A 17,007-nucleotide genomic window follows, 5' to 3' on the forward strand; every position below is an offset into this window, starting at 1 on the left:
TGGTGTCACAGTTTTGTCCCAGGTAGTGGAAAATAATAGAAGCAAAATCATGGAAGACAGGACAACTGAATTCAGAATTTTGTCAATTGTAAAAAGACCTTCACTCCTGTCCACCCAGCTCGGCATCACTCATGCATAGTTGGAATAATAAATATAATATATAATTCATTTTAATAAGTATGTGATTTATGGTAACCTGATGAGCTTTTGTGGGGTTGAGGGAAATTAAAACAACACTGGTCCTTTCATCCTTTAGAACATTTGTCTCCAACAGAATACAAACTTTATCTGCAAATTTTTCTTAATCATGTCTCCATTAAATAAGGTTAAAAAAACAAAAACAACCACCATACACACACTATCTCTTGTAGTAAAGAATTTTCATGTTGTTAAAAACTTTTCTCCCTTAATGCATCTCTGCAAAAGGCTGCTTCTTCTCTTATATGACATCAACTCATACTAAATCAAAGTTGGGTGAAAAATGTTTTAAAAAGCACTGCTCATTTTCTGAAGACATTGGTATGTTTGTTTTAGAGGGAAAATCCTAGTTAGAGTTACTGGAAAGAGCACAAAACAGAAGTGAGGAGTCTTTAAGGTCTACCAAGGGCAGAAATCCATCTTTTCCTGACATTAATGCTGCATTGTTCTGTACATTTCTGGTTTACATCTAATTCCTGGCTGACAAGTGTCCGTTTTTCATGCTTATTCATCAGTCACCCTTGCATTAGCACTGCCTTGAAGGCGTCTGCCCTGCCTCTTATCGCCTTTCTCAGAAATGATAAAGGATATCCTTAAAGTTTTACCCACCCACGCATCACAGTAAAACCCAGAACTACAATGAAGGAATAAAATACAGTTTGTAAAAATAACAAAAAATAAAAATGGAAAAAAAGGTCATTCTTTGCTGACTGCAAAGATGAAAGGTAAAAAAGAAAAGGAAGCAGAATAATGCCAGGAGTTAAAATGATTTGTACACAGAAACTGTTACCTTTGGGAGATTAAAAATATAATGTTTGAGTTGTTTTTAGACTAAGGATGCATTACACTTGGAATTTAAAATTGAGCCATTTAAAGATGCTTCACAAAAAGGGCTATTTTTCCCCTCCAAAAAGCAAAGAAATTCAGACGTGGGTTTACAATGAGAGATTGATCCCTCCATTCTATTAGTCCAGTTTTACAGCAGTGGAAAACCATTGATTTCAACACAGTTGTGAATGAGGCCCTCTGTCCTGATTGCAACAGATTGTCCCTAGGTATTTCAGGAGTCTCAGAATTATGTCTTGCCCCAGTGCGCTATGTGTGTGTTTTGTGCTATGCCTGTAATACGTGGCACAAGAACAGTCATTGACTTCACTGGGACTGCCCATTAGTAAGGAAAGTAGGGTTTGGCACAGAGTTGCATCCCAGAATTTTAATCCTTAAACTTGAATTTCTTTCCATTACATCACACCCTGGACAGGAGTGGGAAGAAGAAAAATATCTGTTGTACAGGCTGAGAGTTCTAGCCAGACCAAAACCACTTCCACAGAAGCTCCAAGGTGACGCCCTACCTGCAGCCATGAAGGTTGCACCTTTGGAAGCAATTATTTATGTAGTGCTTAAATTGTGCAGCTGTCTGAGCCATCACCTTTTTGATTTTCCCAAGCCTGCTAATGCAACAATCAGGCTTCATGGGAATGACACCAAAGAGGTATGCTAATCCCTTAGCATCCTAGCATAAGAAGTGGATTCTTCCTTGTCTGATCTAATCAGCCTTGGAAGAAATGTTATGGGTCCTGGAGCTTGGGCTCCAGCCCAAGCCCAGAAGTCTACACAGCAATGAAACAGCACTGCGAGCCCAAGTAGCTGGCACAGGCCAGCCGCGGGTTTTCCTTTGCTGGGTAAGCATACCCTATATTACTAAAGTGATGTAGTAAGAGGGTACCCTCATCCCTTTACCTCACATCACTCATCCTAAGATTAGGGATGGAAGAGGTGCCAGACCAGTTTCTCTGATCCTCTGAGAACCTCAAAAAGGAACTGTTGCAGACTTAGGGGCAGTAGCAATTCACACAGTTTCTGCACAGGCAAGAGTCCTGACTAAGTGGGTCTACCTTTTGTTTGTTTGTTTGTTCGTTTTCAGTTGCAGCATTTCCTGAAGATTGTTTCATTCTTGTAGTTTTCAAAATGGACCACATTTTTCAGTTTGGAATTTTGTGAGACTGTTTTACCTTTTTTCCACCTCATTTTGCAAACAGAACTTTCAAAAATGGCATGTTTTAAAGTTGAAAAATGTGGGTTTTGATAATATTCAGTTTTGAAAAAATCTCACCATGTGATTAAGATGACAATCAAAATTGACAAGGGGCAGGGGAAGAACTCTCTAAAACCACAAACAGCAAGAAAATGAAGATTAGAATCAGTAAACAGCAAATGGAGAATTGTAAGAAAATCAAAATATTTTCACAAGGTTTTTTTTTTTTTTTTAAGGCCATTTTTCATCAAAAACTGATTTCCTCAGAAACAGCCCCAGTCCTACACCAGTGGGATGTATCTAGCTCAGGGGTAGGCAACCTATGGCACATGTGCCGAAGGCGGCACGCAAGCTGATTTTCAGTGGCACTCACACCGCCTGGGTCCTGGCCACTGGTCCGGGGGGCTCTGCATTTTAATTTAATTTTAAATGAAGCTTCTTAAATATTTTAAAAACCTTATTTACTTTACATACAATAGCTTAGTTATATATTATAGACTTATAGAGAGAGCCCTTCTAAAAACGTTAAAATGTATTACTGGCACGCGAAACCTTAAATTAGGGTGAATAAATGAAGACTCGGCACACCACTTCTGAAAGGTTGCCGACCCCGATCTAGCTGGATACCGCAGGTGCTAGAGTCACTTACATGAGCTCTCCATCTCCTCAATGTTTCTAAAAAGCCTAAATTAGAACTTTTGTTTGTTTGCTTTTCACAGCAAGCCAACTTTATGCTTGGATAGTTAAATATACTGCACAACCAGTATCTGTCTGCAGCTATCTGGTTACTCTGTGGATTGGGAGGACATATATAGTTCTGGATGGATAAAGCTCTAAGCACACAGGATGAAGTTGACAGAATGGAGTAGAAGAGCTCCATATCTTGTAAATACACAATTATGTACTTTTTTCAAATGAGTATTATTTACTTGATAGTCTCTAATAGCTCCTTTGAGAACATTCCCCTCTGTTATGTCAAGACCTGAACTTAAGTATTTTTTAGTTTGCAGATCATTGACCCACTGTAATGCAGTGGCATTTTCAAAATATTACCGCATATTAGGTCACTGAGTGATGGGGCGCTTCATGTGCATTAATCCCACCTGGTAAAAACTCTACTGAAATTTTGGATGGGGAACACGTACTGCTCACACTCATCTGTGCCACCTGTTTATAATAATCAGAAGAAAGCTTGTTTATGTACTAAATGTAATTATTGCACATTATGGGTAATGTATTTTAATTTGTAAGTATTAAAGCTTTGTTTTAAAAACAAAGCATTTTATGAGATGAATATTGTGTGTATGTGTGTATGTATATGTATATGTATATACATACACACACACAATATTCATCATCTCATAAAATGCTTTATATATAGTGTTTGTGTGTGTAGATGTATCTAATATATATAATCTCTCTCTCTCCCGCTATATATTTTGTGTGTGTGTATAAAAGGTTATTGAGTGAACTTCAGATCTACATTTAATGCTTTGAAAGGGAAATGGGAAGACATAAAACAATATGTCGGGGAAGACCTAGGATTATCTATCTATCTAATCTAGTTATACTGCACTCATTGTGATATCTGACAACCTGAGATTTATTATTACTATAGTATTTGATATTTATGACAGTATACTACTATTATTAACACTATATTCTCCTATTATCTCCTAGTTTTAATATTAGGGCACAATAAAACCTGTTGTAATAGTTCCTAAAATGTATTTATATACACATGATGGATGTAGAATCATAGTTTCATAGAAATGTAAGACTGGAAGTGACCTTGATAGGTTATCTTGTCCAGTCCCCTGCACGAGGCAGGACTAAGTATTATCTAGACTGTCCTTGACAGGTGTTAGTCTAACCTGTTCCTAAAAATGTTTAATAATGGAGATTCCATAAACTCCCTATGTAATTTGTTCAAGTGCTTAATTATCCTTACAGTTAGGAAGTTTTTCCTAATGTGTAACCTAAATCTCCCTTCCTGCAATTTAAACCCCTTACCTCTTCTCCTGTCCTCAGTGGATAAGGAGAACAATTTATCACCCTCCTCTTTATAACAATCTTTTACATACTGGAAGACAGTTATCATGTCCCCCCTCTGTCTTCTAGTCTCCAGACTAAACAAACCACGTTTTTTCAATCTTTCCTTGTGGGTCATGTTTTCTGGACCTTTAATTATTTTTGTTGCTCTCCTCTGGGCTTTCTCCAATTTGTCCACATCTTTCCTGAGATGTGGTGCCCGGTACTGGACACAATACTCCAGCTGTGGCCTTATCGGTGCTGAGCAGAGTGGAAGAATTACTTCTCGTGTCTTGTTTGCTTCTTTTGCAACGGTATTACATTGTTGACTCATATTTAGTCTGTGATCCATGATAGCCCCCAGATCCTTTTCTGCAGTACTCCTTCCGAGGCAGTCATTTCCTATTTTGTATTTATGCAATTAATTATTCCTTCCTAAGTGCGGTACTCTGCAGTGTCCTCACTGAATTTCATCCAATCTATTTCAGACTATTTCTCAAGTTTATCAAGATCAATTTGAATTCTAATCCTGTCCTCCAAAGCATTTGCAACCCCTCCAAGATTGGTATCATCAGCAAACTTTATAAGTATGCTCTCTATGCCATTATCCAAATCATTTATGAACATATTGAATAAAATATATTAAATACATTTGCTGGATGGAGGCAATGCATCTCCTTTGGGAGTGTCTTTATAGATGCATTAAATATTCAACTCTATTTTTGTATTTTACTCAACTAAATACAGTTATTAATTTTTGCTTGTTTAAAATCTAAAAGAAAAACTGAGAATGCATTGCACTTCTGAAGTACTGTTACTCTGAAGGACTCAACATTCTTTTCCAACATGAATGGATTAAACCTCACAAACACCCCTGTGAGGTAGGTGGTGTTATATCCTTTTTTATGCTGAGCAAACTAAGAGCTTGTCTTCACTTTCAGTGCTACAGAGGCTCCTATGCTGGTGAGAGAGCATCTCCCGTCAGCATAGTTAATCCACCTTTCCATGAGGTGGTAACTATCGCAATGGGAGAAGTTCTCCTGTGGACATAGTGCTGTCTACACAGAGGGTTAGGTTGGTATAACTATGTCACTCAGGGGTGTGGATTTTTCAAACCCATGAGCAACATACGTATACTGATATAGGTCTGTAGTGTAGACCTGGCCTAAGCAGGTGAAGCAAACAGAGAGATGAGTCAACATTCCCAAGGTCATGTAGCTAGTCCTCAGCACAGCCAGAAATAAAATTAGTAAGTCCTTACTACCACCCTTCTTGCACCAACCAGTAGACCGCACCAACTTCTAGTTCAGAGTATGTTTTTTTCTGCTATAGTTTTAAGACCCCTGGAAAGCAAGGTTTTATTGAGAACCCTAAAAACAACACACTTGTAGTAGTGCTGCACAATGTCTTTTCTAATTTTCCAAAACTATGGTTTGTAGCCACAGCCCTGCACTGGGTGTGGCATGGATGCGCACACCAAGTCAGCAGCAGCTCTGGCAAGAATATGCCACAGGAAGCTCTGAGCATATTGTGCCTCAGGGAGCACAATGCTTTCTGGTGCTTACTGCCCCGCCTGTCAAAGGGGTTTGTTGTCCATTCCCCTCTCTGCACTGGATAGAGAGGGAACAGAGCCGTAGCTCAGTTTTCTTTCCTTTCAGCTCCCTGTGCAGGACAGCGATGTTAGGCCTTGCCTATTCTAGGAAAATGTATCAGTTTAACTAAATGAGTTTGTTTAAAATGTTACCAAGTAAATTATCAACTTAAGCTAAATCAATATAACCAAGGGCTAAACTGGTTTAAGTACATCTACATTAGAGCTTTGCACTGGTTTAACTAGACTGATTTTTAAATCCAGTTAGTTAAACAAGCACACTTTCCTAGGCCACCTTTACACTACAGAGGCTGGGTCTACACTACCCGCCTAAATCGGCGGGTAGAAATCGACCTCCCGGGGATCGATTTATCGCGTCCCGTCGGGACGCGACAATCGATCCCCAAATCGACGCTCTTACTCCACCAGCGGAGGTGGGAGTAAGTGCCGTCAACGGGAAGCCGCAGAGGTCGATTTTGCCACCGTCCTCACAGCGGGGTAAGTCGGCTGCGATACGTCGAATTCAGCTACGCTATTCACGTAGCTGAATTTGCGTATCTTAAATCGACTCCCCCCTGTAGTGTAGATGTAGCCAGAGACTATAGCAGCATTGTTATGGCGCCATAGCAATTCCAGCATAACTCTGTAGAGTAGACGCAGCCTATGAGGGAAAGGGTTTTTCCATGGCTGTAGGAATGGCACCTCCCTGAGTGATGGTAGCTAGTTCAATGGAAGCATTCTTCCACTCAGCTCGCTGTGTCAACGCTGGGGGTTAGGTCGGCATAGTTACAGCACTACGGAGTGTGGATTTTCCACACCCCTGAGCACCATAGCTATGTTGATCTAAATTTTTGGTGTATACCAGTCCTTAGTATAGATAAGGCCTTAGTCCAGTGATTCTCAAACTTTTGTACTGGTGACCCCTTTCAAACAGCAAGCTTCTGAGTGTGACACCCCCCCCCATAAATTAAAAACACTTTTAAATATATTTAACACCATTATAAATGCTGGAGGTGAAGCAGGGTTTGGGGTGGAGGCTGGCAGCTTGCAAACCCCCCCCCATGTAAGAACCTCACGACCCCCTGAGGAGTCCCACCTCCCAGTTTGAGAACCCCAGAGTTCTGATGCTCCCTGAGTGCAGGGACTCCCATTGTGAGTGATTGATTGGGTGGGGAGAATGGGGAAGAGGCCCCTTGTCTTTTCTCTTTTTCTCTCTCTCTCTCTCTCTCTTATATGAAGTTGCACAGGAGCCAAAAGCAACCCAGCTCCAAATGATGATGGTTATAATCTACTTAGATTGTAAACTCCTTGAGGCAGGGACCATCTTTTTGTTCTGTTTGTACAGCACCTAGCACAATAGGGTCATGGTCTGTGAGTGGGGCTCCTAGGCATACAGCAATACAAATAATACATAATAATAAAATTGCTAAGAAATCTTTTCCCACATAAGTTCTCCAACATGATAAAATGAAGTGAAAATATTTTTCAGTCTTTTTAGACAAGGGTCTCTTCAGGACAGAGATTGTCTTCCTGTCTGCTTGGAAATACCCTAACATGCATTCTGCACTACTACAATCATCTGTAAATCATTGCAAGAAGAATTAATGACCTCACAACCTGCTTTTGGTTTTTACTAGATCTCCGAAAGACTTTTGAACAGGAGCCCCTGGGGAAAGAAGTGTCTTTGGAACAGGAAGTCCTGCTCCAGTGCCGTCCACCTGAAGGCATCCCAGTAGCTGAGGTGAGTGACAACAGCTTCCTGCGCTAGCAATTGCCACTTAGTTGTCCTAACTGAGGCCTAATATGTGGCTAATGGTGCAGTGAATTAGGGTATGGCATGATGAATGGATGGTAATGGAGACCTAACTGCCTGCTGCTGGTAGAATAGATTGATTGGGAACTGATTAATGACTTTGGAGTCAATTAGAATGCCCCACTGGGCAGAGCCACAGGCAGTTCAGTTTTATTTTTTGTTCTCTTTCATGAAATCAGAACACAGCAGTATTATATCTGGCATCAGTAGGACAAATACCTGGTGGGATTTATGAATGCAACCCTTTTTTTTTTCCTTGTCTTTTTTTAAAGTGTAAGTAATTGCTGTCCTTGAGGCAACTGGCTTTCATGTCTTACTAAAACATTTATTTTTAATTTGCAGTATTTCATTTTCCTCACATGTTGGTGCACACACACTCACACACAGACTGCATAGCACAGTACAAGGGCCCCTACCATGATCTGATAAGGGACCTCTCAAAGCTGAAACAGGGTGGTGTGAAGGAAAATAAGCCATCTTCTAACATGGCTTATCTGTTCCATCTAACAGCAATTAAAAACACAGGCGAGGGTATTCTGTTTTCTTACTGGCAGGAGTAACCCTGCACTATTTAGCAAAAACTGTGCACACAGGCGGTGATGGGCTCCTCCGTGAAAAGGAGTTCACCTCAGCATGGTGGTGGGGCTAGTGGAACAGGGCTTTGAACTCATTCCTCACAGGACGGGGGTTTCAGAATCACAGGGGGACCGCTGAAATTCTAAATTCAACTCTGCTGATTAGTAGAAAAAATTATTGTTAATGATGGTAATTCCCTAATCAGAATTCTCCTCATTCTTTCTCTACCATGCTCAGAAGAAACTGATGCCAATTTGCATTAGGATAAGTTAGTCTGTCATGGTTAAGTAGCAAAGTGGTTGTCATTCACTGTTGATGACTGATTTCTCTGGAGATCATGCTTAACATATTACATCCCTATCAAACTAGATCTTGGATCTAATCAGAATTGCAAAAAAATGTCGACAAACAACAGAAGGAATAATTAACATAGTGGATTACACACACACACATATATATTTTTCAGTACATTTTTTTCTTTCCTCTTTAAGATCCCGAAAGTTCAAAGAAGTGATTGAGTCTGGCGAGCCAGCTCTCTGACAGCCATGATATTAATCAGTTGACTTTCCTCAAGAACTTATCAACTTTTGTTGCTTCCTTAGCATCCTGCCAACCTACTGTTGTGCCTTGACAAGTGTATTTATAACAGGGCATGTCATATCGCAGATGCTCTCGGATAGTGGGGGACTTCATTACCTTCGCTGGGAGCTGAGCTTGTTCATGAGTGGCAGTTAGTATGTGTGCAGTGTTACACACAGCTCTGCACTTCTCAGTGACTTAACAGCTAGTTCATCTCTTCTGTCAAAAAAAACAGAAAGCCTGATTACGTGGAGGAGAGACAAACAGCATGAGTTAGCATGATGAGTAGAAAGGGGGCGCTCGTCTCTGTCACAAACATTATGGAAAAGGCATTAGCCTTTTTAATTGTTTTTTTCTTAAATCAGATTAAATGTATCCTCCTTCCACTGAACTGCTTTAAAGGCTAATATGCCCTGGTTCCCGTGAAGAAACTGATCTCTGAAAAGATTCTCTGTGAGCTGACCATATAATAATTGCTCTTTTTCATACTCCCTAACAGACAGTTCACTTTGTTAAGTAGTAAAGATTCATGGCTGCAAGCTAATTGGCTGTGAATCTTATTTGCACCATGGTCGGGGCAGACACCAATTAACATTTGGCAGGCTCAGGAGCCATACCCTGTCTGACATTCAAAAGAACTATTCTTAATGTTTCTTCCCCCCCCCCCCCTCCCTTCTCACTTTTGAAGTCAGGAGGGAGATCAAACACCCAGATTGGAGAGCAGCCTAATGCAGCTTCTTTGTAGACTCTTTCCAACGCTATTAAAAGAACAAAGACCTGAACACTAATGAATAGGAATACCCTAATGTGACACTTTATTACTGGCACTTGCTGAAGCTGGTATGATAAATTTAAAAAATGGAAAGATGAAAGGTAACTTGGTGGGTTGAAGGATTACATGATTATTTTAATTTAGAGATGAATGCTTTCTTTGTTTAAGACTTCGTTTATTTGTTCGGAGAACTTTCTGATATGATGATATAGTTAACCGAGAAAGAAGGGACTCCAGGAAGGCAAGCAATCAGCTGTTAGGCTCTCTCACATTATAGAAAGAATGTTTTGATTCCTGACATCCCAAGTCTGTCTGGGTAATGTAAACACAACAGCTATTAGCAATGTTTCCAGATTCGATGAGGCAGACAAGAGTACCTCAAATTATTCCTCATTACAGGGACTGCTTCTGTGCCCTAGAGACAGATTACCATGCTGTCCAATCCAGACCAATTGGTGACCCACATTTTCTTGCATTTTTCCAGCTTTCGAAATGGTGAATAGTTAAAAAAAAAAATCCTATGTTGCAGGTAACATAATTCACATTGATATCACTATATAACCCGGTCATTGAAATTTTTGCTTTTGTTTTTTTCTCTTTGTTTTAATTTGTATTAGGAAGTGCTGGAAATAACCCACTGTTAGGAGGATAGCGAATATATCCCTGTCAATGCAAAGAGGATTTAGACATGTAATTCCTAGCATGGTAAATGGCAGTTAACCACATCAAGCCCCTATGGAGCAATGGCAGGACAGATCCTTTTGTTTTTAGTAGGTTGAGCCATGTCACAGTTTTTATCCCAGCCCCTCGCTCCCTCCCCCAGGGAGGAAGAAAGACTAAGATAGAGATGAGGCAGCAAAGCTTTTAAAGAGCACTTACCAGTGCTTCAGCTCTACTAAGGCATCATGCACATTAGAGTAGATTGAAACTATAGACATTTAAAAAGCCCAAGATCCAAATACAAGGGTGTGTGTTACAACACAATGCTCTGAAGGTCTGAGGTCAAACCAAAATTCATCCTGCTTGCTCACTGGGGACCAGGAAAGGCAACTGATGATTTGTTCAGTCACTATGGAAATCAAATCAACTTCTCTATGGCTGTATACCCTGACCACCAACTAAGAACAGCAGTAGTGTGCCAGCTGCACTCTGGCAGGTTGCAGAAGGAGAACTGACGCAGTAGGGAAAATGAGCAGTGACATGGCAAAAATAACACCAAAAAACAACAGTTCTGGCTCTTTCTAGGTTTCCAAAGCATTGCAGCACCTCCAAAGCAATGCTTAATTGTGTGCATTAGGGCTTCGGTAAGGATGGGAAACCAGTCCACATGGGGAACGTTACATTTTAGAATCAAACTCACACCAAACCTTTCAAGCATTCTGCAATGTCTGGGTAAGAGTTGGTTATTTCCTGTCTGTGCCCCATACAAGCAGTGGAAATGCTAAAATACCATAAGCGAGATTCTTATGAGATTTCTGCACATAACTAAAGCAGGCAAATTCATTCCTGCCGTAACTCCATTGAAATCACCTGGGAGAGGAATCAGAAAAGAAGCAGCAAAATCCATTGCTCTGTATTTATGCCACATTATATCGTACTTTTCCTCAATTGAGACACTGGGTTATACCGAGATAAAAGATGATCAGCTAAAGAGCATCTGAACGGTTGGATACTTAGGCCTTGTCTACACTACGAGAGTAGTTCGATTTTACTTGCATCGAATTTTTGTAATCGATATTGCAAAGTCGAACGTGTGTGTCCACACTAAGGACAGTAATTCGACTTTGTGCGTCCACACTAACGGTGATAGCGTCGACATTCGAAGCGGTGCACTGTGGTCAGCTATCCCACAGTTCCCGCAGTCCCCTCTGCCCATTGGAATTCTGGGTGTAGCCGGCAATGCCTTCTGGGTAACAAAATGAGTCGAGGGTGCTTTTGGGAAACTGTCGTCATCCGTCCATCACTCCCGCCCTCCCTCCCTGAAAGCGCCGGCGGGAAAACAGTTCGCGCGCTTTTCCAGTCATTGACAGCGCGGACGCCACTGTACTCCGAGCATGGAGCCCGCTGCGACCATCGCTGCAGTTGTGGCCGCTCTCAACGTCTCGCAGCTTATCATAAAGGTTTCCCTGAGGCAGATGCAGAAAAGTCAGGCAAGGAGGCTACGGCACCGCGGTGATGTCCTGAAGTCTGAGAGTAGCACAGACCTGTCAGAAAGCAGGCGACCCAGCGCCGAGGACATCACAGTGGCAATGGGTCATGTTGATGCCGTGGAACGGCGATTCTGGGCACGGGAGACAAGCACTGAGTGGTGGGACCGCATAGTGCTGCAGGTCTGGGATGAATCCCAGTGGCTGCGAAACTTTCGCATGCGGAAGGGAACTTTCCTGGAACTTTGTGAGTTGCTGTCCCCTGCCCTGAAGCGCAGTGACACCCGGTTGCGAGCTGCACTGAGTGTACAGAAGCGAGTGGCCATAGCCCTGTGGAAGCTTGCAACGCCAGACAGCTACCGGTCAGTCGCGAACCAGTTTGGGGTGGGCAAATCTACCGTGGGGGTTGTTGTGATGCAAGTAGCGAAGGCAATCGTTGATGTACTGCTGCCAAAGGTAGTGACCCTGGGAAACGTGGAGGCGATCATAGATGGCTTCGCAGCGATGGGATTCCCAAACTGCGGTGGGGCCATAGATGGAACTCACATCCCTATCCTGGCACCGGACCACCAGGCCACCCAGTACATTAACCGAAAGGGATACTTTTCCATGGTGCTGCAAGCACTGGTGGACCACAGGGGACGTTTTACCAACATCTACGTGGGATGGCCGGGCAAGGTTCATGACGCTCGTGTTTTCAGGAACTCTGGTCTGTTTAGACGGCTGCAACAAGGTATTTACTTCCCGGACCACAAAATAACTGTTGGGGATGTGGAGATGCCTATAGTCATCCTCGGGGACCCAGCCTACCCGCTAATGCCCTGGCTCATGAAGCCCTATACTGGCGCCCTGGACACTGAAAAAGAACTCTTCAACTACCGGCTGAGCAAGTGCAGAATGGTGGTGGAGTGTGCTTTTGGCCGTCTCAAGGGGAGATGGAGAAGCTTACTGACTCGCTGTGATCTCAGCGAAACCAATATCCCCATTGTTATAGCAGCTTGCTGTGTGCTCCACAATCTCTGTGAGAGCAAGGGGGAGACCTTTATGGCGGGGTGGGAGGTTGAGGAAAATAGCCTGGCTGGTGATTACTCACAGCCAGACAGCCGGGCGATTAGAAGAGACCAGCGGGAAGCGCTGTGCATCCGGGAGGCTTTGAAAGCAAAGTTCCTGAGTGAGCAGGGTAACCTGTGATTTTATAGTTTGTGTACTGAGAAGCTAAACCTGCCCCCGTTTCTTTACCCAGGTAATGTTGACTATCCTATCCAGTTACATACCCCCTTCACCCCCCCTCCAACACACGTGTCGAAATAAAAATAGTTCTACTTTGTTAAAGCACACCGTTTTCTTTAATACTGTTTTAGCGGGAATTTTTTAAAACTGGGACGCAGACTGTGGTGCGGGGCGGGTCTAGTGTTGTGATGCGAATGCAGCTTCTAAACTCAAGGATTGACAGGCTCCGCTGCGGTGGGATGCTTGTTTCAACGGAGCCTGTCACCCCTCCTGATCGGGACTGTGTGTATGGGAGGTCTATTTGACTTTGTGGCAGGGGGAGGACGGTTACAGATCCCATGCTGTGTGGCTCTGTGATCCTGTCTAAGGACCGGCGCTTAAGATCTGTAACTGCCCTCCCCCGCCACAAAGTCACAGAGCAACCCACCCCCCCCAACATTACATCAAAACAACCTCCCAGACTAACCGGGGCAACTAGTCACTGCATCACTGCACTGTGTATATGCCCTGCTGCTGTGCCTGCCCCCGACTATGTACCCTGCCAAAGGAGACTGTCCTGTCCAATTTCCAACCCCCTTTCCCCTCCTCCTCCAAAAGAACATGATTGAAACAGTAGTTAACAGAAACGAATTTTTTATTATCAACTACACATGGCATTGGGAGGTGAAACTTGGACGTGGGCTTGTGTCAGGCGGGAAGGAAAGAACTTTTCAAATTTTGGGAAATGAGAGCCTTCTGCTACTAGAGCTCTCTGCAGGGGTGGAGTGAGAGTTAGCAGGGACTCTGCCGCCTCTCCTTCTTTGCACTTTGGGTGAGGTGGGTATGGGACTTGGTGGCGGGGGAGGGCGGTTAGAGATGGACTGCAGCGGGGCTCTGTCCTCCTGCCTCCGTTCCTGCAGAACATCCACAAGGCGCCGGAGCGTGTCCGTTTGCTCCCTCAGTAGTCCAAGCAGCGTTTGAGTCGCCTGCTGGTCTTCCTGCCGCCACCTCTCCTCCCGATCCATGTTGGCTTGGTGCATTCGGGTCAAGTTCTCCCGCCACTGGGTCTGCTGTGCTGCCTGGGCTTGGGAAGAGGCCATAAGCTCAGAGAACATGTCCTCCCGTGTCCTCTTCTTCCTACGCCTAATCCGCGCTAGCCTCTGGGAGTGTGATTCCAGGCTAGGTTGTGAGACAGTCGCAGACGGGGCTGTGGAAATGGGAAAAAGGGAGTGAATTCCTCTGAAAGATAAATGTAGTTGTGAACAAAGAACATAGTCTTTCTCTGTGAACAAGACCATGCACAGCACCTTTCACATGCGCACTCAGCACAAGGTCGAATTCTCGGCCTTCGCATTCTGTGCCTGGGGTCTTGAACAGCACATTTGAGAAGCGAGGCAGCACAACGGAATTTCTGTTGCAGGCAGACATGGTAAGCCGTACACTTGTGGCAGTTTAAAACTTTTATATTACCACTGGCCTCATTTCACATTTAAATCAATGTCAGTCCCTGCTGCCAGCAATCCGGCAAGCGGGAACTCTGCCCCTGTCCCACCCCCTCGCGGCTGTCCCCGGGAATGATCCCTTTCGGCTGCCCCTCTCCCGCCTCCACCGCGTGGCTGCAAACCAGCGGTGACAGTTCTGTAAAGGAACGGGAAAGCAGTCCCAACACTAACATTCCCCTACCTAATTAAAAGCAGGTCACCATGGCCGACATCACCCTGATGAGGATCTCCGAGAGCGACAAAGAGAGAATGCTCCGGGAAAGCCTCCAAAGACCAGGGCCGTATGCCGCCCTGCTGTGCAGAGCAATGATCCCCGAGTACCTGATAATCTCGTGGCGCGGCAACGTGTCGTACTTCGGAGGACCCAATAAGGCCGCTCTCCCCAAGAACCTCATGCAACGGCTTTCAAGTTACCTCCAGGAGAGCTTCATCGAGATGTCCCAGGAGGATTACTGCTCTATCCCCGCACATATAGACCGCATTTTACTGTAGCTGCAGTAGCAGGGAATACACAGTAGAGCGGCTTGTGCAGGACAATCACTGAAAACCGGACATTGCTAGATTTCTTTTCAAAACTTGCACTGCCCCTTACTAAACCGTTAAGCGCCTAGGGCACACTAATCATGAACAACCCATTCTTTTAATTGTTAATATTCCTGTTTTGTTAAAAATAAATGTTTAGATGTTTACAACACTTACTGGCTGATCCTTCACCAGATTCTGTGTCCGGGGTAATGGCTGGGGACGCTTCGTAGGGGATCTCTGTAAGGGTGATGAAGAGATCCTGGCTGTCGGGGAAATCAGCGTTGTGAGATCTGCCAACTGCCTCGCCCTCCTCATCTCCTTCCTCATCTTCCCCGTCCCCTAACATGTCTGAGGAACCGGCCGTGGACAGTATCCCATCCTCAGAGTCCACGGTCACTGGTGGGGTAGTGGTGGCGGCAGCACCGAGGATGGAATGCAGTGCCTCGTAGAAACGGGATGTCTGGGGATGGGATCCGGAGCATCCGTTTGCCTCTTTGGTCTTCTGGTAGCCTTGTCTCAGCTCCTTGATTTTCACGCGGCACTGCGTTGCATCCCGGCTGTATCCTCTCTCTGCCATGTCTTTAGAGATCTTCTCGTAGATCTTTGCATTCCTTCTTTTGGATCGCAGCTCGGAAAGCACGGACTCATCGCCCCACACAGCGATGAGATCCAAGACTTCACGATCAGTCCATGCTGGGGCTCTCTTTCTATTCCCAGACTGCATGGCCATCACTGCTGGAGAGCTCTGCATCGTTGCCAGTGCTGCTGTGCTCGCCACGATGTCCAGACAGGAAATGAGATTCAAACTGGCCAGACAGGAAAAGGAATTCAAATTCAAATTTTCCCGGGGCTTTTCCTGTGTGGCTGGTCAGAGCATCCGAGCTCGCACTGCTGTCCAGAGCGTCAACAGAGTGGTGCACTGTGGGATAGCTCCCGGAGCTATTAGCGTCGATTTCCATCCACACCTAGCCTAATTCGACATGGCCATGTCGAATTTAGCGCTACTCCCCTCGTCGGGGAGGAGTACAGAAGTCGAATTAAAGAGACCTCTATGTCGAACTAAATAGCATCGCAGTGTGGACGGGTGCAGGGTTAATTCGATTTAACGGCGCTAACTTCGACATAAACGCCTAGTGTAGACCAGGCCTTATTTAAACAAATAAGGCTTTTTGAGATTTGCATTTGGCCATCACTAGGCATTAGGGGCCTGATTTTCAGAGATGCTGAGAACCCTGAACTCCAGTCAAGTCAATGAGATCTGCAGGCGTGTAGCACTTCTGAAGATCAGACAGTTCCAGTCCTCTGGATTCCATCTGAAGCCTCAGCATTAATTCCGCCTCCTCTTGGCATGTGGACTCTTTCAGGCATCTCTGAAAAGCCAAGAAAGGAGCACATTCTTGATAGGGGCACATACTGGGATTCTCCCAAGGTAATGCAGCAGAATTATTAGCAATTAATCCCTTTGCTCATTTAATTTGTTCTTTGAAAGATGCCAGTATCATATTGTGAATGAGAAATATACTCAGAGACATGCAGCCCCATCAAATTAGCTCCTTGCAATAGGTTATAGATCAAAACATCAATGAGATGTAAGATTAGTTAATATGCCATAAGCAGCTAAATGAAGTTTTGCATTGAAATGTGTGATTTGCTGCACCTTCAACAAGGAGATAATTGCTTTTCTAATTATAATTGGGCATAGCATACAAACTTGGTGACCCAGCAGAGCTTAAAAACTGGCACTATATTTATCTATCTTTGCATGTTTAATTAGGAAGGAGAAGAAAAAACCCATCAAGGAGTCAAGTGGCAAATGGAGGAGTTGTTTTGCCGAGTCAAAATGAGTGTGGTGTAGACTTTATTCGGCTGGTGGCAACTAGGGACTTTTCCAAATAGGCAGCATCAGGTGGCTGCTCCATCTAATTGATTATTAATATGACTGCTGTTTGCTTTGTTTCATGAGAGAGCTTATGTTTTGCTGCAGTTATTCCTTAATTGGAACTTCATGTGTATGCATTTCCATGCAAGT

At 43.9% G+C, this 17,007-nt stretch overlaps 2 protein-coding genes across 4 annotated transcripts in view; one reads left to right on the top strand and one right to left on the bottom strand.

Moving 5' to 3' along the window:
* Window positions 1–17,007, top strand: part of UNC5C (unc-5 netrin receptor C) — a 368,610-nt gene that overhangs the window by 265,806 nt on the left and 85,797 nt on the right. For all 3 annotated transcript variants that reach the window (XM_005278470.4, XM_005278471.5, XM_065596056.1), the window contains exon 4: window positions 7,493–7,596. In XM_005278470.4, the coding sequence (XP_005278527.1) occupies window positions 7,493–7,596 (104 nt within the window). The remainder of the gene's footprint in view (window positions 1–7,492; window positions 7,597–17,007) is intronic.
* LOC135983553 (uncharacterized) lies at window positions 13,589–16,151 on the bottom strand. Its single transcript, XM_065596055.1, has 2 exons — window positions 15,153–16,151; window positions 13,589–14,158 (listed from the first exon to the last, which is right to left on the bottom strand). Exons 1-2 carry the CDS (start codon window positions 15,727–15,729, stop codon window positions 13,683–13,685), a joined length of 1,053 nt encoding a protein of 350 aa, XP_065452127.1. The 5' UTR covers window positions 15,730–16,151; the 3' UTR covers window positions 13,589–13,682.

The sequence above is a fragment of the Chrysemys picta genome, chromosome 5, assembly GCF_011386835.1.
Source record: "Chrysemys picta bellii isolate R12L10 chromosome 5, ASM1138683v2, whole genome shotgun sequence".
In the NCBI taxonomy this organism is placed as follows: domain Eukaryota; kingdom Metazoa; phylum Chordata; order Testudines; family Emydidae; genus Chrysemys; species Chrysemys picta.